Raw genomic sequence first — 23,703 nt, 5'->3', positions numbered from 1 at the left:
GATCAACCTTAGTGCCACTTTTACTGTGCACTGAGTCACTTCAAGTTATGCTGGATCCTTGGCACTAGACCCAGTAGGCATGGTTTTCGTTCCTCAGATTTTTCCTGGTTTAACACTACTTATACTGGTGCTCGCCAGTTTAAGTAAGTGGTACTGAAACCTTAGCACCAGATTTAGATGACCTGGAATTTGTGGTAACATTAATACTATCTATAATGGGCACCGGACCACCTAATCAAGTGGTTCACCAGGATCTATGATGCTGGATCCTAGGCAATCTTGGTCAATGCATTGGATCAATGGTGCCAAGATGCCAGGATCGAATTCAGTCATACCAATGGGAACCAGAGACCTCATCACCTTGTCAACAATGCCAGAATATCAGAACTGAAATAGGTGAACCTGGGGGAATCTGAGGCCCTTGGCATCAGGTTCTCAGAAATAAAAACAGGGAGATGGATGCCACTTAAGCCAGATACAGAGCTACCTTGGCTAGTGGATGTTCCAAGTCGATACTGGACTTACACACTGCCAGACTCAGGGTAGTCTATACTGCTCTGAGAGGTGTGACTGCAGCATTTGTTTACATACCCAAGCTAGCTTTGATTTAGTTCAGTAATTCTCAACCCTTTTTTTGCTAGGCCCCCCTTTGAAAATATTTCAGGCTGTGACGACCCTCCCCCACCCAAATACCATACCATGCCACCCTTACTTTTGCGCTGCTGCTGGTGGCAGCGCTGCCTTCAGAGCTTGATGCCTGGCCAGCAACTGCTGCTTTCTGGCCACCCAGTTCATAATCATGGACATTTATTCATATTTCAAAAATCCACCTGGATGGAGATCGGAGAATCAAAAAAGAGGTCATGTCTGGGAAAACCTGGATGTATGGTAATCTTAGTTAACTATTTAAGCACTGTAATGAAATGCAAAGGAAACAGTTGTTGCGACTCAGTCTCCCCTCTGCTGATAGAAAAGGAGTACTTGTGGCACCTTAGAGACTAACCAATTTATTTGAGCATAAGCTTTCGTGAGCTACAGCTCACTTCATCGGATGCATACTGTGGAAACTGCAGAAGACTCTGCTGACAGTTTCTCCTGGATTTTGGAGAAAGTTAGAGTACAAATGGATGGATAATAACTGAAGTATTGCAGGATATTGATGTGTTTATCAGAGCCTGTTGGCGTCTGTAAAATAGAAAAGCTAACAGCATGTTTGTTATATATCTTTGCAATTTGAATTGATGTCTGGTTTCCCAGAGCCTTTGAAGGAGTGCCTTTTTATAAATCTAAATTAATGCACATTACACTCATAAACCAGATTACAATAATGTTGTACTTCTCAACAATGTAAGTTTTGAACAGCAACTCAGGCCACAAAGTAATGGCAATTACTCCTCACACCAATCTCCTCATTCTTGATACTAGTATCTTCACTAAGTGCTGCAGCTGTGCCATTGCAGTGCTATAAGGCCTGATCTACGCTACAGGGTAGGTCAACATAAACTGTCTTGCTTCAACCTAGCTGTGGAAGTGTCTTTATTTAAATTTGGCTCCACTGAAGTGTCCCTCTATGCTGCTCAGGGAGGTGGTGTTACTAAATCGGCTATGTAATTAGGTCGACGCAGTGTCAGTGCAGACACTGCGTTGCTTATGTCAACTATTACTGGTTTTCAGTAACCGTCCCACAATGCCCCACATTGACAATACAATCAATACAAGTGCTCCTGGTGAGGATGCGCACCGTTAACACAAGGAACCAAGTGTGCACACACACAAGCGATTTAATAACTGTGGTGGCTGCATGCCAACATAAGTTTGGTTGACGTAATTTTGTACTGTAGACACGCCCTAAGTGTAGACACGCCATCAGCCGTTTCTCCCTTCCCTGCCGATTCCTACAGTTTCCACCCCGCACCAGACCCAGCTCTTGTTCCCTCTACATTTAAGTCAGACTGCAATCTTCCTCCACACTGCCTGGAAAGTCAGCATTGGGGCACAGAGAACACTGGAGATATAGGGCAGGTCTACACTTAAAAAGCTGCAGTGGTGCAACTATACTACTGTAATGCTTTAGTGAAGATGCTACTATGCCAACTGGAGAGCTTCTTCTGTTAGCATAGTTAATGCACCTCCACAAGAGGCAGTAGCTATATCAGTGGGAGAAGCACTCCCATGAACATAGTGTTGTTCACACTGGGGGTTAGATCAGCATAACCACGTCACTCAGGTGTGTGGATTTTTCACACCCCTGAGCGACACAGTTATACCAATGTAAGTTCGCATGGTCATAGTCTCCCTATTCTCAGTTCTGGTGGTCCAGAACAACAGTTGAAGGAAAATCCTGCTCAGCCCCTTCAGCCCTGGGATGGAGCATGCTCAGAACAGATGGACTCTTAGAGAATTTAGCTCCTAAACTCTAACAAATCTCTAGTGACCATTTGCCATTTGAAACCTTTTTCAATGGTTTATAACTTGGCCAACTGTGGGCAAAAAGCATTTCCCAGACACAAACACCCACTGCCAAATTTCAAGTCCCTGAACCAAAGAGTTCTCAGAGAAATGGCTAGAAGAATTTCTTTTAACATGGGCAAAATAATGTGTTTCCATTACTGTGTTCTCAGAAACTGCTGAACCATTTTTGCTGAAAGTCTCCCAAAAAATTAAAATAAAATAATCAGCCCGAGGCAGACACCCAGCATGGAAAATTTCAGCATGAACAGTTAAAGTCTGGCAAAGTTATAAACCACTGAAAACAGGGTCTTGAAATTGTTGGGTGACAATAATAGGCAACACTACCAGCTATGCCTATAACATATATGCCAATCTCTATTTTTCTGGTTTACTCCACAGCAAAGACAAAATTCTAACACTGAAAAATAAGCTGCTCCATGAATAACTGCTGTGCAGTGGTCCATTCTGGATAAGCATCTGCACTAGTCATTTCTGGATAAGTACAGTAAGAACAGTCTAAGACAAGCAGGCTTTGCTGGCTGGATTTCATAAGACTGTTCCACCAGCTGAGTTTTGAAATAAACATTTCCTATAATTTCTTATAAGCATACACCTCACTTAAAATGCAAACAAAAAAGAGATTGTATGCTGCTCTTCTAAAGTAGGACACACAAAAGAGAACAGTCCAGATTGAAAAAGCTGGGTGATATTGCAACTAAAGTTTCAAGATTCTGCCTACTGAAAAGGGCTCACTGTCCCCAAAAGCCAGCCAGTCTACTCCCATATTTACCACAATCAATCATTCAGGTTTGCAAGTTCTACAAAACTGGTTAGCCATGTAAGAATGTTTAAAAAGTTGTATGATTTTGCTAGAGTTGTACAATTTTTTAGGCATTTATGTACTTTATTTCAAAAAGAAAAGTATATCTTGTTTTATTCTCAATTAACAACTGAAACTAAACTTCTAGAAATCTGCAGTCTGCAGAGACTGTTGCTATTTTGTGAAGCAGAGGAATTCAGTACATTAAAGAGGAGTCTGACACTCTGTGCTCTCTCATGGAGACTATTTTTGTTATTTTTTCCTTAATATAAAATAAACAGTAATACTGAAGTGTTATGGATGTTGTGTGCATGGAAAACAGAAAGGTATATATGTATTATCATTCATATTTTATAGATGGGGAAAACAAAAGAGATTAAGTAACTTGTCCAAAATCACAGAGCAGTCAGTAACAAAATCAGAACCCAAATATTTTAACTCACAATCCTATGACTCAGTTCACTAGACTTCAGCTAGACGCAAAATTGAGTCGCCAGAATGTTTTAAAGGGTTGTGAGACAAGTCCTGTCCTAAGGGGTTGGCTGGGCTCGCCTCCCTGCTCCAGGAACTACAACCTCTAGGGTCCCAGAACCACTCAGGTTTAGCCCAGCCGACATGATGAGGGGAGTCTGGTAAGCCAAATTAGAGTGAGCCAGGTCACAACTCCACTCACCCAAATTTGGTCCAGTTGTGCGGGCGGGGCCAAACCTGAGCAGTGCTACAACCCCAGAGGTTGTAATGCCTGGAGTGGAGAGCCAAGCCAAGCCAGCCCCACAGCACAGGAGCCGCCACTGTAGGGTGAGTGCCGGACAGGACAGGATCTGACCAAAACTACCCAAGGCCTCCACCCCAAGACTATTTACTGGGTTGTGACAGGCCATAAACATTTACAAACGGGCCCTGAGCCCAAAAAGGTTGAGAACCACTGGATTACACATATGACAAACTCAGTTGTAAGGGTGAAAATTTTTGCTCCTTTCCCATTAGGGGAAACTGTGAATAAAAGTAAACCACCAGGCAAATTCTTATGAGACAAAACAGTGCTTTCCCTATTACCTTAGCCCTGATTTGTTTTAAAATAAATGCAACTTCAGATAGAAACTGATAAAGATAAACACTGAACACTCTACCCTTTCCACTTTGCACAGTATAAAAATCACATTTTTCACTTGCCTAAATCTTTTCTTGTTATCTGAAGAGTAGATTAAACTAAGAATTTATTTTATAATGAGACGTTCACAAATGCCTTCTCCATTGATACAGATTATTAGACTGCACCCAAACATTCTGAAAACAATTTGTAGCTGTTTTCTACGGTTTTGATGGAATTGAAGTTTCTGCATGCTTTACTTAAATATTTTGGTGATCATCCTCATTTTCCTACAGCCCCTCATTAGAAATTGGTATTTGAAAATATTAGATTTCCACACAACACTTAGTGCTTCCTTTAGGAGGCTAGATTTTTATGTACTTCTCATTCATCATGAACTATCTCCGAAAACTCTCTCTGAAAACAATGTGATATATGCCATCATGTGTCAGCAATGCCCCTCTGCCATGTACCTTGGTCAAACTGGATAGTCTCTAAGTAAAAGAATAAATGGACACAAATCAGATGTCAAGAATTATAACATTCAAAAACCAGTTGGAGAACACTTCAATCTCTTTGGTCACTCTATTACAGACCTAAAAGTTGCAATTCTTCAACAAAAAAACTTCAGAAACAGACTCCAACGAGAGACTGCTGAATTGGAATTAATTTGCAAACTGGATACAATTAACTTAGGCTTGAATAGAGACTGGGAGTGGATAGGTCATTACAAAAAGTAAAACTATTTTTCCTTTTTTATTCCCCTTCCCACCCCCTACCCCCCCGTTCCTCAGACGTTCTTGTCAACTGCTGGAAATGGCCCACCTTGATTATCACTACAAAAGGTTCCCCCCCACCCTGCTCTCCTGCTGGTAATAGCTCACCTTAAGTGATCACTCTTGTTACAGTGTGTATGATAACACACATTGTTTCATGTTCTCTATGTATATAAATCTCCCCACTGTATTTTCCACTGAATGCATCTGATGAAGTGAGCGGTAGCTCATGAAAGCTTATGCTCAAATAAATTTGTTAGTCTCTAAGGTGCCACAAGTACTCCTTTTCTTTCTGAAAACAATGTACAGCAGCAGTCAAAAAAGCTAACAGAATGTTAGGAACCATCAGGAAAGGGATAGATAACAAGACAGAAAACATAATGTCACTGTATAAATCTACAGTATGCCACACCTCAAATACTAGTTCTGGTTGCCCCATCTCTAACAAGATATATTAGAATAGGAAAAGGTACACAAATAAGGGCAACAAAATGGTCAGGGGCATGGAATAGCCTCTATATGAGGCGAACTTAAAAAGCCTGGAACTTTTCAGCTAGAAAAGAGATGACTAATGGGGGGATATGATAGATGTCTATAAAATCATGAATGGTGTGGAGAAAGTGAATAAGGAAGTGTAAAGGGTAAATTACACAACACAAGAACCAGTGGTTCCAAATTAAATTAATAGGCAGCAGGTTTAAAACAAACAAAAGGAAGTACTTCTTCACACAATGCACAATCAACCTGTAGAACTCATTGCCAGGGGATATTGTGAAGGCCAAAAGTAAAACTGGCTTCAGAAAAAGAATTAGATAAGGTCACAGAGGATAGATCCATCAATGGCTATTAGCCAAGATGGTCAGGGATGCAACCACTTGCTCTGGGTGTCCTAGAAGCTGGAACTGCACAACAGGGAATGGATCACTTGATTACTGCCCTGTTCTGTTCTTTCCCTCTGACGCATGTGGCACTGGCCACGTGTGGAAGACAGGATACTGAAAGACATGCACACAGTATGGCCATTCTTATGCACCCCTTTTCCAAAAAGAGTGCCTCCAATTTTAGTTGGGGATTTCAGACATTTCTGGGATTTGATTTAAATTCCTGTCTCAAGAGTTGAGAGCTATCTGTTTTTCCAGTTTGGCAGCACAGATTCCCAAGACATACAGTAAGCATTGTCTCTGTACAATATTATCATATTTATAAACTAAACCACATAAAGCCTCAAGTCCAGCATCTCCAAGAACAAATGAGTCTAATCTGAAATTCAAGAATATCCATAACAACTGGAATACTTCAACAGCTGCAGTCCAATAGTACAAAAATTACAAGGCACACATAGATAAACAATGGAAAGCATGTAAACATTTATTTAGCTGTACTTGCAGGTAAGAAGTTGGTTCTGTGACATCCTACTTCTTAAGGGTTTTAAATATTCTTGAGAAGCTCATTATTAAAATAACTTGATTATTTTAACATCCAGTCAAAATCTATAATTTTAATCAGGGTTCTCAAATAACCTGAAATGGTTTCAACTCCCAGTTTAATAAATTAGGAGTCGCTGTTTGTTAGTTTGTTTGTTTTTTTTACTGGAATATTACAAACAAACCAGGGTCTCTCTTTTGGGGTTAGAAACATTTTTAATCTTGCAAAAAAATACTGTAAAAGGAGAGGTATCTATCACTCTCACATGCCTCCAATTTACTACTATCTCAGATAATGTACTCTTTTATTACTATGAATAGGACCCTACCAAATTCACGGCCCTGAAAAATATGTCACGGACTGTGAAATCTGGTCTCCCCTGTGAAATCTGGTCTTTTGTGTGCTTTTACCCTATACTATACAGATTTCATGGTGGAAACCAGCATTTCTTAAATTGGGGGTCCTGACAAAAAAGGGAGTTGCAAGATTATTTTAGAGGTTCTCAGTATTGCCACCATTACTTCTGCGCTGCCTTCAGAGCTGGGCAGCAAGAGAGCAGTGGCTGTTCGCCAGGCACCCAGCTCTGAAGGCAGCACACTGCCAGCAGCAGTGCAGAAGTAAGAGTGGCAATACCATACTATGCCATCCTTACTTCTGTGCTGCTGCTGGTGGCAGCTCTGGCTTCAGAGCTGAGCTCCTGGCCAGCAGCCACTGCTCTCCAGCTGCCCAGCTCTGAAGGCAGCGGTGCTGCCGCCAGCAGCGGTGCAAAAGTAAGGGTAGCAGTACCGCAACTCCCTCCACAATAACCTTGCGACCCCCCACATCTGCTTTTTGGATCAAGACCCCTATAATTACAACACTGTGAAATGTCAGATTTAAATAGCTGACATCATGAAATTTACTATTTTTAAATTCCTATGATCATGAAATTGACAAAAATGGACTGTGAATTTGGTAGGGGCCTAACTATGAAGCATTTTGATTGACACCTGAAAGACTGAATTGGGAACCTGAGGTGTTAGCATATGTTATTCTACACTAAAGAACAAAAATGAATTCCATGTGCTTTTGAAATTCCTGCACAGTTATATCTTGTCTGTCAAAATGGGGCAAAAAGGAAAAGTAAATATGGTGAGGTTGTATGGAACTATTCTGTTTGGTAGTGGCACATCTGATTTATGTTCATTTTTAGGGTACAGTGTCTGACCTACCCCTGCCTTCTCCCTCCTCCCTTTCTAGGTATATTAATCATAGGATCCAAGCTTCCCATCTTCTTGCGTACAAGTACTCTCAGTGCCTGACTTTCCCACATCCCATTTAAACTCTTACAAGGTCCAAATATCCATCATATTCATCGCACTCAAATGCAAAGTAATCCATTTAGGAAGGAACAATCAGTTGCACACATACAAAGTGGGAAATGGCTGCCTAGGAAGGAGTACTGAGGAAAGGGACCTGGGGGTCATAGTGGACCACAAGCTAAACATGAATCAACAGTGTAATGCTGGAGTACTCTGTCCAGTTCTGGGTGCCACGTTTCAGGAAGGATGGGGACAAATTGGAGAGAGTCCAGAGAAGAGTGACAAAAATGATTAAAGGTCTAGAAAACATGACTTATGAGGGAATATTGAAAAAATTGTGTTTGTTTAGTCTGGAAAAGAGAAGATGGAGAGGGGACGTGATAACAGTTTTCAAGTATGTAAAAGGTTGTTACAAGGAGGAGGAAGAAAAATTGTTTTTCTTAACCTCTGAAGATAGGACAAGAAGCAATGGGCTTAAATTGCAGCAAGGGAAGTTTAGGTTGGACATTAGGAAAAACTTCCTAACTGTCAGGGTGGTTAACACTGGAATAAATTGCCTAGGGAGGTTGTGGAGATTTTTAAGAGCAGGTTAGACAAACACCTGTCAGAAATGGTCTAGATAATACTTAGTCCAGCCACGAGTGCAGGGAACTGGACTAGATGACCTATTGAGGTCCCTTGCAGTTCTATGATTCTATACTCCGCACATTATTGCGAGGTCTGAAGGTCATTGCTCTCCTCACCTGCAGTTACCTATAGCATCTGAATATCATTGTTTCCATCCCTAGGTACTCTCAGGCCTGAGTGCCAGCATTCATCACATCTCACTGCCATCTCCCTCCCCATTTGTCACAGGGTACCAGCTCTGAGTGTATCCCTCCAAGTTCTCACACAAAGCTGTTGTATGACTCCACTCCACTACTCACAGGGTTTTGGTGTCCTGTGGAAGGCTGGGAATGAAACGTGTCTCCTTGCAGGTGATTTTGTAGTGGTCCCAGTCTAAGCACTCACACTCTGATGAAGGGCACATCTCTGTGCCCGTGCTCCACAGCACCGTCTGCAGCAACAGCAGGACCTGGAAAGCTACCAGCAGCCACAGCATCTTCCACAACCTGCTGCTGGCGCTATTTCATCCACCCCTGCCTCACTCTTCTCGAGGGGAGGGGGAACAAGGCAACCAAGGATACAGATGGCACAGGATTCTTCTGTCATTCAAAGTGTGGGGCAGTAGGAAACTGCACCTTGCCAAAAACCCACCTCCTCCTCCCTAAAGGGAAGCAGAAGTAGTATCATTAAACAGAAATCCTGAGTACCCTGCCTCCCGGGTGCTGCTGCGCCTCCTCATGATACCCTGCTCCCTCTCCCCAGGCACACCACCCCCTCCCCACAACTCTCTCCAGGTATCCCACTCCACTGCCCCTGCCCCCACTCTCTCCAGGCACCCCACTCCCCCAATTTTCTCCAGTCACTCATCCCCCAGGTACACCCCCTTTCCCCCCCCCCAAGTCTTCCCGGGCACTCCTCTCCACCCCCGCCATGCCCCCCCCCACTCCTCGGGGACTCGGCTCCCAGCCCCACAACTCTCCCCAGGTACACTATCCCCTCCAACAGACTCGTTCTTCCAGACGCCACCCCCCAGCACAGCCCGTTTACCATCCTCACCCCCAGACAAGCTTTGCCAGGCACTGCCCCGCCACAGCCCCTTCACCCACGGCCAACCCCCTCCTCCTCAGCCGCTCCCCAGCCGCTCCCCAGCCCCTCAGAGGGCTGCCCTGCCCTGCCCTGCCCTGCCCCGCTCCTCCCCGAGCTCCCCTCACCGGGACAAACTCTGCGGCTCCCGCTGCTGGGCGCCGAGCTCCCCTCACGCCGCGTTTAGAGCCGCGACGGCGGCTCCTGGGGCCGTTCCCTCAGCCGGGCGCATCACTTCAGCGCGGGCGGTGGCGGCAGCTGCTTCTCAACTCCGAGTCTCAGCTGGGACGCCGACCAGAGCTGCGACCCTCCGCGTCACCGCTTCCAGCCGCTGTCCGCGTCGGCCACCTAGCGGCAACCGCAGGCGCTGCCTCGAGCCGAGCCGGCCCAGCCGCGGAGCGCCAGGGCCGCCTGCCGAGAGCGGCAGGGAGGGGACTGGCCTGGGGGCAAGAGGCGAAAGTGTGTGCGCGCGTGGGAGTGTGAGCGCGCACGGGGTTGTGGTGAGGGTTGTGCGAGGGAGAGGGTACCCCCGGTTTGTGTGAGAGGGTGGGTGGTTTGTTTCGTATATGGGTTGTGAGCGTATTAGCTATCATGCTGTGAGAAAGGGGACCGCGTGTCTGTAGCCAGGTCCAGCGCTCAGAAGAGGCTTTCTGATAGAAAAGGTGTTAACACAAACAGTGTTAAACCCAATAACAGGGGCACCTTCAACTTATATGTCTCTGTAAAATGGGTGTGGAATTATTTACCAGATACTCCCATCACCAGCTAACCCATTTTTAAACATAAACATGACACTGCCCTCTAATAATATTTTTGTTAGTTAACACAATTTGTAAGAGAATATGTTTTCACAGGGTAGAGGTGGCAGGTGAGAGAGTACCCAAGCAGCAAGAGCTTGGGACATGCCCTTATGATCCTTTATTATGCTGACCTACCTAATGTAAACGTGCAAAGCTAAGGCAGAATTTTGCCAAGTACAGAAACTAAGGGACACACAGGACAGTCAAAACTCAGACTAGCACACCTATTAAACCAGTGTGATAGGAGAGAGTAGGAAGTGTTCCGATTTCAATCTAATGACCAAAATATGAGGCCATACAAGAAAGATAAGCAAAGAAAAGAAACAGGGTCTAGCACCAGGGAAAAGGAGACAGAGCTCACCCATCATGTACTTCTTGTACATGGTAGGTTGCAGGCTGCTACTAGCAAAGCCGGGCTGAGCTGGCTGTAGCCCTTCTTTCCCAATACAGCAGATGTCTTCGCTAGCTAGAACATCCTTTAATGCACACAACCATGAAGGGCTATTGTGAATTTAAGCTATGTTATATATGGCTGAACAGTATAAAAGTTAACCATTCATTTACAGCATCACTCCATGTAGCAACCCAATATTGCCTCAGGAATAGATGCTAATGAAAAAATGGAGAGATGTAGGAGATCTCCTCTAGGTACCACTTCACCCTGGCCAGATCACATATGAGGGCTGTGACTCTTTTATTCTCTGGTACTATTTGTACAGCTCAGTGGATGAACCTAATTTTATAGTATTTATCTCTCTCACACACATGGGAGGTCCTGGGGGTAGGGGGTACAAATGAATAAGACGTGCAGTCTTGTTATTTATTTTAAACAGTAAACACATTAAAGTTATTTGGACAGCTTATTCAGACAAGCTCTACCTCATGTACTCCTATGTGTGTTATGTAGATGTCCATTAAATTTTCTTGCTGTGTGGGTTATTTCATTTGTGATTTTTTAGAGTATGTGTATTTAGAGTATGTGAATTTTATTTTCTTACACCGCATCTACTTTGTGTCCGTGCTTTCAAGCAGATGAGGTTCGTAGTTCCCACCCACCTACCCAGAGAGGGAACAAATGAACAAGGTAAATCATAATACCTCAGTGACGGGTTGGATCACAGAAACTCCCTTGGGAAATGCCACCTGATGTGCTGAAACTACCCCTCAGCCTGTTTCCCTTGGCAGCTTGGGACTTCAGAACCCTGCCTGGTTTGAGCCAGACACACTAGCCTGTTTCAAACCCAGACCCATGTCTGAACCACGTCCCCCACAAGCTGAAGGCTTAACTGAAAACAGCTTAAGAAGTGTTCCTGTCTCTAACACTCAGATGCCCAGATCCCAGTGGGGTCTAAACCCCAAATAAATCCATTTTACCCTGTATAAAGCTTATACAGGATAAACTCATAAATTGTTCACCCTCTATAACACTGATAGAGAGATATGCACAGCTGTTTGCCCCACCCCCCAGGTATCAATACATACTCTGGGTTAATTAATAAGTAAAAAGTGATTTTATTAAATACAAAAAGTAGGATTTAAGTGGTTCCAAGTAATAACAGACAGAACAAAGTAAATTACCAAACAAAATAAAATAAAACATGCAAGTCTATGCCTAATACAGTAAGAAAACTGAATACAGATAAAATCTTACCCTCAGAGATGTTTCAATAAGCTTCTATCACAGACTGGATGCCTTCCTAGTCTGGGCACAATTCTTTCCCCTGGTACAGCCCTTGTTCCAGCTGAGGTGGTAGCTAGGGGATTTCTCATGATTGCCTCTCTTTGTTCTTTTCCAGCTCCGTATACATCTTTTGTACAAGGCGGGAATCCTTTGTGCCTCTCTGGGTTCCCACCCCTCCTTCTAAATGGAAAAGCACCTGGTTTAAGATGGATTTCAGTACCAGGTGACCTGGTCACGTGTCCTGTGAGACCCCAAGCCTTCATTCCTCTCAGCTTGACACACAGGAAGGCCTGCCTGCAAACAGAGTCATCCACAGTCAATTGTCCTGGTTGATGGGAGCCATCAAGATTCCAAACAACCATTAATGACCCACACTTTGCATAATTACAATAGGCCCTCAGAGTTATATTTCATATTTCTAGTTTCAGATACAAGAGTGATACATTTATACAAATAGGATGACCACACTCACAAGATTATAAGCTTTGTAATGATACCTTACAAGAGACCTTTTGCATGAAGCATATTCCAGTTATATTATATTCACACTCATTAGTATATTTTCATAAAATCATACAGAGTGCAACATCACAACCTCACATTAGATTAAAAAATAAAATACACTTTACAAGATTTGTCAGTAAAATAGTTGTCCCACAGCATGTAATTTACAGCACAATATTTTGTTGTAATTCTTTAAAAGGCAGTTAAGTCACTGGAATTCAGGTGTCAGTTAATGTTTTGTCTTTACGGATTTTATGTGGCAGGGACACATTCAAAAAGACAAAAGAGACAGATGCCACTTGTAATGTTGTAAGACTTAAACTTTAACAAACAGTATACAATCAAATTACTTTAAATAGCACCTTCCACCAGAGTACATCAAAGCACATATGCATAATTAATTACTCCTCTCAGTGATGTTGTGAGGCTTAAGTAATACCATGCCCATTTTACAGAGACAAGTTTAAGGCCCCAATTTTAATAGCTCTAGTTGTGATCTCCATATCCATTGAAAGCAGGCCAAGAAGTAATTGGCTTAACCTGCAACAAGAGAGATTTAGGTTAGATATTAAGAAAAACTTACTAACTATAAGGCTAGTTAAGCACTGAAATAAGCTTCCGAAGGAGGCTGTGGAATCCCTCCTCACTGGAGGTTTTTAAGAACAGGCTAGACAAATATCTGTCAGGGATGATCTAGGTATACTTAGTCCTACCTCAGCACATGGGGCTAGACTAGATGACCTCTCAAAGTTACCCCAGTCATACATTTCTATAAGTTTTTTCAAAAAGCACAAATTTTAACAACATTTCTACAGTTCCTCTGCACTTTTTAATTTTTATTGGGGTGAAGCAGAAATACCAAATTACCACAAGAAGCTGTTCTCCTGGAGCCCAATTTACAGCTGTTCTGCAGCTGTACAGGCCCTTCAGGAAACACTCTGGCTCAAGAGACTTTCAACAGGAGCTGGCTCTGTGTACTGCATGCCCCCCTCCTGCACCCTCTCACACACATCCCAGGTGCAGGTGGAATTCAGGAGCAGTCAGTGTGCTTGCCAAGGGTGGAATGGGAAGTGGCTAGGGTCTTTTTATCCCAGTGATTCTGTGGTGCTGCAGTGGTGCAGTTTTAGGGCATCCAGGAGGCCTGGAATCAGGGAGGCACATCCACCTCCACTCTGTCCCTCCACTAAGCCTGGCACTGATAGAGGGATGAACCTCCAAAGAGGTGATCAGGATCTTAAACTGCCATGCATGAGTGGCAGATGAACCCCCCTTTGGGGAGGCTAGCCCCCCAGCTCCACCCCTTCCACCTGAGCCCCCAACCCCATGGCCAGAGGAGCCCTGAGCCACCACCCCCATCTGCGGCTGGAGGAGTCTCAGCCACCCAAGGCCCTGGCCGCTCAGCCTGACCCCTAGCCTGAGCTCTAGGCTGGAGCTGAGCCTCCATCAGCTTCAGGGAGGACGGGGAGCTAGGACAGGGCCACGGCCTGGGTTAGGGGAGGCTTAATTTACCCTGGCCTTTGATACCTGCCGCCCAGGTAAAAAGTTACAAGAATGTTTTGGTTTTTATACAGAAGAAGCTTTATAGTTCAAGGGTAGGAACCTGTTACAGCAGATTATTAACATTTGTGAGAACAGACATTCAAATCCTGTTTTCCCTACGCAAATAAAGATGGAAATGAAACAGTGTGTAACATTGTTTGTGCTTCTGACACTCTGTACCTCAGGGAAACACCCTGCACCCCCATGTTCATCCTTATAATATTATTGTGCGGTTTCCAATGCAAAATTTATTGTGTTGAGTGTTTTCGGCAGGCTCATGATGCACTGAGCGTCGTTGTTATAGTAATGTTATAGGTTGTAATTTCATGTATACAGTTATGAGGCTGAAAATGTGTGCTCATGGCTTAAAACAAGCCCAGGCAAAACCCTCCAAGAGCAGAGGGGCAGTTCACACCTGATCAGGGCATGTACAGAACAAACTCAGCCCAGCCTCACAGGAACAAAGGACAGTGGCCTAGGCAGCAACAAAGGATCCGTTGGACTCTTGAGTGAGTCACCCCCATCCCTTGGTCAGTTTGAGACTATGATGAGGTAATGCTCACCTGACTCTGAAGGGGAGACACAAAGCCAAGAGGGAAGATAGGACACGATAAAAGGGAGAGACGTTTGCCATGCTCCCTCTCTTTGCCACCTCCATCTACAGACAACACCACCAAGTGACTGAAGTGCTGATCAAAAGGGAGAGCCTGGCTGAAGGACAATCAGACAGCTTGTGGTGAGAAGCATCTACGTTTGTAAGGGCACTGAAAGTGTTAAGATCAGCTTAGAATGCGTTTTGCTTTTATTTCATTTGACCAAATCTGATTTGTTGTGCTTTGACTTATCACTTAAAATCTATCTTTTGTAGTTAATAAATGTGTTTGTTTATTCTACCTGAAGCAGCAGTGCATTTGGTTTGAAGTGTGTCAGAGAGTCCCCTGGGGATAACAAGTCTGGTACATATCAATTTCTTTGTTAAATTGACAAACTCATATAAGCTTGCAGCATGTAGCAGGCATAACTGGACACTGCAAGATGGAGGTACCTAGGGTTGTATCTGGGACCAGAGATATTGGCTAGTGTCATTTGGTTGCACAATCCAAGCAGCAGCTGGCCAAAAGTGCTCACTCACGTGCTGGGAGCAGCTTATATGCTAGAGGCTGTGCGTGAACAGCATGGGAGTGAGGGTTCTCACAGTGAAGCAGGGTAAGGCTGGTTCCCAGAGTTGAGGATTGGAGTGACGTAGCAGATCACCAGTCCAGCTAACACCACGGGAACATCACACCGAGCGGGGTGTACGTGCAGCTTGTTACTCCAAGTGGAGTTCACACTTTAAGCACTGATATTTGTGATTTTAAGTGAGTCTTAAGTGCAGTGGCTAAGAACAGTCAGGAGGAGGTCACAGTTTTGTTATTTTCTGTTTGCTTATTTTGGGAAAGGGAAGTAAGAACAGGAAAGCAGAAAAATGACTGAAAGCAGTGAAGCAATTGCGAAGTTGGAGCTTTTTATGCTGCAGGTTGCAGGAAAGAAGAGGTAGCACCAGAGATTATTGCAACTGAAAGAACTGGAGATAAAAGAAAAAGAGAGAGAAAGAAAACACCAGCTGGACCTGCTATAAAAGCAGAACCAGAGGCCCCTGACCAGGGGCGGCTCTACCAATTTTGCCGCCCCAAGCAGTTGCCACCGAATTGCTGCCGCTGCAACAGCGCCGGAGCTGCTGCCAAATTGCAGCTGCACTCGGAAGAGGGGTGGAGCTGCTGCCGAATTGTCACCGTGGGACACGGACTGCCGCCCCGTTCTGAATGCCGCCCCAAGCACCTGCTTGGAAAGCTGCTGCCTGGAGCCGGCCCTTCCCCCGACCCCCATCACTCCAAAAATCCATAAATGGGAACACTTGTGTCCTGCATACAGTGAGGAGGATGATATTACTGAATATCTGACTCCCTTTGAAAGGCTGTGTGTAATACAATCAATACTCCCTGATAAGAGAGTTCCTACACTGGTAAATGCCTTAACAGCAAAGCTATGGGATATTCTGGATTTAGGTACTCCGTCTCTCCTTTTGAAGCTTTCCCACTTTGTATAAATACTTGTGTTCCAGCCCCTGCTCCACTGAATACTCAAGTGTCTCCCCTTTCTCAGTGCCCTAACTACTGGGCTATAAAGTCACTCTCTCATTCTCTGGCCCAATGGCTATTCAAGTATTTTACACCCAGTGAACCAGCTTTAACAGGCGAGATTAAGAAGCACTCACCCTCCAAACACTCAACAGCCTGGTGTTGAGAGTGACCACCCATGAAAGAGCAGCAACCTGGGTTCAATCACCTGCTCCAAAGTGGGGATTCAAACCTGGTTCTCCCACAACCTAGCTGAAGGTTATAAAGATGGCACTGCCGACTCCCCTGCCAGTGTTTTTGGTTCTTAAATCCCATCTGTGAATTTAGCCTGAAAAATTAAAATGAGACATTTTGTTAGTGCTGAAATGGTTCATTTTGACATTTTTTCTTCTTCATCATCTTTTTTTTTTTTTGACTGAAATATACATACCTATCCCCAAATCCAGATTTAAGTTTGGAGATGTACTTTTTTAAGATGACCTGCAAATGCTTAAAAAATCCAGTTGATTTAGTTATTTGTTTAATGTCCTAAGCACTGTGGTCAGGGCAGAGTGGAAAATCTAGCAAATAATTGATAACAAATTCTTATATTTTATAAGTCCTGCTGTTTAGCACCACCAGCGCCTGCCCTCCATGTTTCCCGGTATGCATTATGGTGGTGACATCACACTTACTGGGGTTCCGCAATGGGGTGGAGAACAGTGGACTCAGGTACCTGCTATTTTATTTTATTTTCATAATATTGCCTATGTTTGAATAGAAATATTAATAAACTTTGCAAACATCTGCATTACCTATAGATCCCCAAAACCATCAGTGACATTTAGAAGTAAATGTGAAATTGAGAGACACCTGGCTATGCTGAGGAAGACTCTAGGCCACAAGAGAATGTTAGGCAAGCTAATGCAAGGGCAGGGTCTTTGAAACTAGAGGTCCCAGGAGCATGAGATGTAGAAACAAAAACCCAGTCTGAGGTTTGTTTCAGGAGATTATTTTGGTTAAATCATCCTTGACAATGCAAATGCCAGACTGCTACATTCCTGCCAAAAAAACAAAACAAATGAAAAAACCCCACACACTATACTGTAAGCAGACTCCACAAAACAAAAAATACAAACCAACACTTACGTATTCTCAAAGCCCAACACATTTAAGTAAATGGCTTCAGGTGTTCATTTCTGGTTAATTCTCTTCTGTGGATATATAACATTGCTCTCTGTGGGTCAAAACCCAACCTACTCAGGCATCATTTTTTGGGTCCAGCCCTTCCACTTTTTGTTTTAAATATACAAAAAACCCAACTTTTTATCATATAAAGCTTAAACTGGTTCACACTGGGGAAAAATACATTATGAAAAAAACCCACAAAATCATACCACTTCCTCCTTCATCTGAGGAAATATAAAAGTTAAGACCTCAAAAGTTAAGCTCTCCAGTATCTGAATGTGACAAAAATGGCCTCTGCCTTGGGTGCCCTCCTGCAGCAGGCTACTACCTGACACATACACTTGTCTTAGTTTCCCCTTTCTTCTGCCCATGAAAGGGGCATAGTCTCCCAGTGTCCATTACAAAGCCCCCCTTTGGGCATAATTTATTCATCTACACCAATTCAGTGACTCCCCCAAACCTTACAAAGAGATCATTCTCCATAACAAACACAAAGCAGATAAAGCAGGGATTTCCCCACATCCCCCTCTTCACAGACATCACCTTCAAGTCACCCACCCAAGAGTCAAGAGCAGCACTTTGTCCCCAGTTCCTTTTTTACCCCTGATCCAGAGTCCCACTCTCTAGGCCTACCTGCCTGAGAGTGACTGGTCTTCCCACAGTCCTTCACCCAAAGGATTCCATTCCTCCAGGCTCCCTACTAAGACATCCTACCTCTGTTCAGAAGAATCCACCCTCTTGCAACAACCCTCTTGTTTCCAGGTTCATCTCCCCTTGATCAAGATACATCTTTTCCTTTCCTAGGGGTCTCTGCCCAAGCCTTCTGCTCATCAGGAGACCCCAACTTTTGTCAATTGTCACCAACAGCTTTCCTCTAAGCTCCTCACCAGCACCTCACATTTAGTGCTTTCCTTCAAGTACTTCTTTTCCTGTTACTTCTTGGCTCTCCAAGTTTCCAGCTCACTGGATTTCCCACCTCCCCTAACTTGGGGCCCTTTCTTAAACCTAAGTGAGGGAGCTGCGGATGGCAACTAACCAGTCACAGGTGCACTGGCCTTCTGTCCCTGTCCCTCTTGAAAGGCCCATATCACCCTGGAACAATGAGGAAGTGCCCATGCAGTGAGAGTTCTTCAGTACAGAGTAGAATAAAGTCCTATTTTCTGTCTAATCAATCAACATATTTACCTATTATAGACATTTGTAAAATGCTCCTTCACCATAGAACCTAAGTGCCTCTGATCCTAATAGTTGTTTATGGGTCAATCACCATAATGACTAATTGTATTCTCACTTCTTTAATATCTTTCCAGCCAGTTTGGTCATTTGGTCATCTGTTTCCAGTTGACGCTCCATCAGGTTCAGTTAATCTGTGTGTGGATCATCAAATGATACAGTTGATGCATGTGAGCAACTGGTAGGAGCGATAGCCTTCTCTGCTCAACTTTTCAGATATAATGGGGAATGTGTATCCTTCACCAATTCCCTCCTGTTCCTACTTCAATCTCTCGGTTAATTTTTATTCTATCAAAAATACTTTACAATAGAGATGCTACTTTGGCACAGAGCTGTTCAACATGGTGTAACATGAGAAAGTGACTGACTAGAATATATGAAAGAATTAATTCCTTTGTTTCTCTAGGTCCTTGAAAACTGTACTCCCCACATGACTAAATTATCTCAAATTTCAAGAAAAGGTGATTATGCTACCAGTCACTTTAAGAAAAAACACATTGGATTTGTAGCTCTCTTGTAATGGGAAAGGGCTAGGAAAATATGGGAGAACAGAAACAGTCTCAACCTGGCAGCCAGGCTGAAGACCCAGGTGAGAGTTGCTCTTATATAAGATCTGAGGTCTGTCTCAAATTAAAAAACATCCTAAGACAATGGTTGGATATGGTTTCCCTTTTTGTGCATTTATGCCTGATCCTGAAGAGACTCAGTTGTTAGGGTTTGATTTAGAGTATTGATGAGACATCAGATAACACAGGCTCAATCTGGTTTTATTAGTCAAAACAGCATTATAGAATTAATGTTAATTAATACTTTTAATATTAATACTTTACCAATACTTTACCAATCTGGAAGGCAGCAGTGCAGCGGTCATACTATCCCGAAATTATGAGCTTCACCCTACTCACATACATACCTGACTTGTTTATAACAAACAAGCTTACCTAAGATTTACCCACCCTTTCTTACCAGTTTCTTATTTTCTTTTCAACATTATTTTCCAGAAGTTAGAAAACTCAGAGACATCTTGCACCAGCCATAGCCTGTTATAGATTGCATATTCGTCAAGTGTCATAAGAATCATCTGTCTTCTCCCTAGTATGCTGTCCAACTGTACCAAGCACACTATCATATTTGGCAAGACAAAACATACATCTCATCTCTGTCAGATTCTACAAACACATAAAACAGTTTATTGAGAGTTTACTGTACGCTTAGCATGAGTGCAAAGATGCTGAGAATCTGATTAATAGTTATACACTGTTAGCATAAGTATAAAGAATACAAAGCCTTCTCAAAATATTTATTGGCCAACAATTTATTGACTCAATAAATGGTGATTCTGTAAAGCAACTACCAATTTGGATTTGGATTTGTCTTACCTAGGATAATGACAATGAACCGTTTTTCATAGACTATAGGAAGAAACACCTTAAAAGTCACCTGGAAGCAACAAGGGATATTGTGTGTCCTATATGATGGAAATAATCTGAGAGGACTCCAGTGTAGACAACCCCAACTGCTAAAAAATCACAAGTCAGGTCCCTAAAACAAGGACATTTAAAAAGTAATACATGTTTTCAAGCTTTTCTCTGCATCTATGATAGCTAGCAATTTTCTTTTTCTTTTTAAAATTAAAGCCAAAATTCTCATGTAATCATATGAATCCAGAAGCTAGATTTTTAAGACTACATACTAGTTATCATGAGACTCATGACAAAATTGTGAGTTGGCAACAATGGAACTCCATTTTTATTAAACTAAACTGGCCCTTTAGTACATCAACTATTTAGAGCTGCTGTAGCTCCAGTTTAGCAATCCTAATCACAGGCATACAGAATTGACTTCCTTGTGCCTTCTTCAAACTTTTTCCTCCTGTAGCTCATACTCCTCCCTCCAACTTCCATGCAGGTTGCTACAATGGGGAATACAATAAGTGAGACAGCAAGAACTTTTAAAAAAGGGAACAAAGCATGCTGGCTTCTCCAAGGTACGGCCCACATGGGCATTATTGGGGCTTAAAGGCAATGGAATGATGGAAGATGTCTTGTTGAGTACTCTAGAGAAATGTTATCCAGGGGATCTTGTGGCTCATCTCAGATGGGTGCAGGAGTATATATAAGGGAGACCTCTCTCCCTAAGACAGGGATGGGGGTGCTTTAGTAATAGCAGGCAGGACCTAAGAATGTATGTGAGGGTTGGGAAGGAAGAGTGGGAGAACTGCCTGAGAAGAGGGTAGTGTGAAGGTTTAAAGAAAAATCAACTATAGTAGAAAGTAGCCTTTAAGCAAACATAGAGAGCAAAATTAACAGCTGCTTAACTTTTTAGGAACATAGTTTACAGCTCAACCAGCTGCCACTGATCTACCCCATATCTACCTTTGAAAAAAGAGTTGTATTTATGTAGGAGGGTATTTGGTGTTTTTTTTAAAGTCCCAGCATCTGGATTCATGTGATTACAAGAGTATCTCTGCTGTTGTTTTTATTTTACATGAACTTTCTAGCCTCAATGGCTGCAGATAAAAGCTTGAAAATGTAGAAGCAAATGCATTGTAATGGCTCAGAAAGGAAATCAAAAGACCTCCCTCCTCTCTTTTTTTAATCTTGTGTTTTCTGGTCTTGATTCATGATTTTGGGGTTAGCAACATTGTTAAACACTTAGTATACCCAAAACAAAATAATAAAATTATCAGCTACAAAAGCCACAAAACTACACTGTAAGCACAGTTTTAAGCCTTTCTTGTAACTTCCATTGGAGGTTTCAGAGACCCAGGCTAAGCTTCCTGTAACAATGACTTGGCATTTATACTGATTTCTATCTTCTCTCTTTCAGACTATGCTGTGTATTAGCCGTTGTATCCTGAAACTAGAAATATTTGTACTTGAACTGTTTATTGCACAAATTCATAATTTGAGCGGATACATAACACCTTTTACACTTGGTGTAAAGAGAACCAAGAGATAATTGACTCAGAAGAGGCAAGGTAGGAAGAATTAAAAGATAACTAACAGACTTTCCTGACTAGAATAATAAAAAAACCCAACAGCATTGATTAAGATTTATTTTCCTCTAAAATGTAGTTTGTATATTTTTTGCTGTAAGGTGTGGCCAGTTCTCTGGAATGCCTTGCTGCACATGAGTATTTTGATTCATACCTGCTTCAGGACAGTTGTCTTTGTATGTGACTTTACCAGCTTGCCATGTTTTTAAAGACCACATGAAATTACTTTTAGCAGTCATAGGATTTGAATATTTTTTTGTCTCAATTGAGCTCCAGTGGACATGCGACCTTATAAAATCACCAAACAGTTTAATGCTCTTGTGCTTAATTGACAGTCTCTGAAGTGGCTTGGCAGTCTAGAGTAGCAGAGATCACAGAGAAACAATTAAAAACAAAGACACCCAAAGGACTGATAAAACAAGCAAAAACACCCAACATTCTAAATGAATCAAACATAATTTTTTTTTTTTGCAGTAGTTACTATGTAAACGCAGGATCTTACTGCTTATTTTTGGTCTTCTTCCCTGACTCCCTCCTATTGTTAAGTCCCTTATGGGCTTGTCTACACTACCCGCCGGATCGGCAGGCAGTGATCAATCCAGTAGGGCTTGATTTATTGCGTCTAGTATAAATCGACTGCTGAGCGCTCCCACATCGACTCCGGTACTCCACCAGAACGAGAAGTGCAAGCGGAGTCGACGGGAGAGCGTCAAGACTGTGAAGACACTGCTGTAAGTAGATCTAAGTACGTCGACTTCAGCTACGCTATTTACGTAGCTGAAGTTGCGTATCTTAGATTGACCCTGCGTGGTAGGGTAGATAAGCCTTTACTGTATCTTAAGTTTATGCCCTGACACTTCTGACCACAACAAACTCCATCATAGACACCAGGCACTGTTTTATTGTTGTTCTACATTAACGCCTGTAGGGCACAATCAAGATAGGGACCTTACCGTGTAAGCTGCTCCATAGGGCTTGTCTACAGTACCGTGCGGAGTTGATCTAAGACAGGGATCTCAAACTCAAATCACCACGAGGGCCACATGAGGACTAGTACATTGGCCCAAGGGCTGCATCGCTAACACCTTTTCACAGTGGTGGATTTAGAGTTAGTGGGGCCCTATGCTCAGCTTCATTTTTGGGCCCCCCCCGTGGGGGGAGCATTCTTCTCTCTTCTTCCCCCCCTCGTTTTTCATTCTTTTTTTCTCCCATCTCCTCCTGGGGCTCAGGGCTGGGGGTGCAGGATCTGGGAGGGAGTTAGGGTATGGGAGGAGGCTCAGGGTGGGGATATGGGGTCTGGGAAGGAGTTAGGAACTTAGGGTGTGGGAGGGGGCACAGGGCTGGGGCAGGCAAGGGGTGCGGAGCACTTACCTTGGGCAGCTCCTGTTTGGTGCGGGAGTGGGGGGGGGGCGTGCAGGTGGCTCTGTGCAGCGCAACGCCGCCCCCATGGCTGCGATTCTGGAAGCCGCCCCCTGCCAGGCAGGGCCGCCCGGATTGCAGGGGCTTTAGGGGCTGCAAGGCCCTGGACTGCAGCTCTAAAGCCCCTTTTGGAATGCGGCCCTACAAACATGGCTGGAGGACTCCGGAGGAGCAGGAGTGGCCGGAGAGAAGCGGCGGTTTCTCCTTCAAAGCGCTGCTTCTCTCCGGCCGGCTGCACAGCCACCCTGTGCTCCTCCTGAGTCCTCCAGCCCGCGTTTGCGGCGCTCCCGCTACCTCCCCTGAGCACGCTGTGTCCCCGCTCCTCCCCCTCCCTCCTGGAAAGTCCTAAGCACCGCCAAACAGCTGTTTGGACGCGGGCGGAAGAGCTGGGACGCAGCATGCTGGGGGTGGTGGAGGCGGGGGAACTATGGCGGGCTGCAGGAAATAACTCTGCGGGCCGCATGTTTGAAACCCCTGATCTAAGATATGCAACTCCAGCTACATGAATAGTGTAGCTGAAGTTGACGTACTTAGATCTACTTACCCTGGTGTCTTCACTGCAGTAAGTCGACAGCTGACGCTCTCCTGTTGACTCCGCTTGCACTTCTCGTTCCGGTGAAGTACCGGAGTCGCCGGGAGAGCGCTCAGCAATTGATTTATTGCATCTAGACGTGATAAATCGACTGGATCGAT

The 23,703-nt window shown here is 43.7% G+C and overlaps 1 protein-coding gene across 1 annotated transcript in view; it reads right to left on the bottom strand.

The window, feature by feature from the left end:
• Positions 1-9,831, bottom strand: part of TSHR (thyroid stimulating hormone receptor) — a 211,864-nt gene extending 202,033 nt beyond the window's left edge. The window contains exons 1-2 of the mRNA XM_073349347.1: positions 9,681-9,831; positions 8,790-9,130 (exon numbers count right to left, since the gene is read on the bottom strand). Coding sequence (XP_073205448.1) covers positions 8,790-8,965 — 176 coding nt within the window. The 5' untranslated portion in view covers positions 8,966-9,130; positions 9,681-9,831. The remainder of the gene's footprint in view (positions 1-8,789; positions 9,131-9,680) is intronic.
• Positions 9,832-23,703: the final 13,872 nt, after the last annotated feature.

This window comes from Lepidochelys kempii, chromosome 6 (genome assembly GCF_965140265.1).
Source record: "Lepidochelys kempii isolate rLepKem1 chromosome 6, rLepKem1.hap2, whole genome shotgun sequence".
Lineage (NCBI taxonomy): Eukaryota > Metazoa > Chordata > Testudines > Cheloniidae > Lepidochelys > Lepidochelys kempii.
This window is presented reverse-complemented; position numbering and strand designations above follow the sequence as displayed.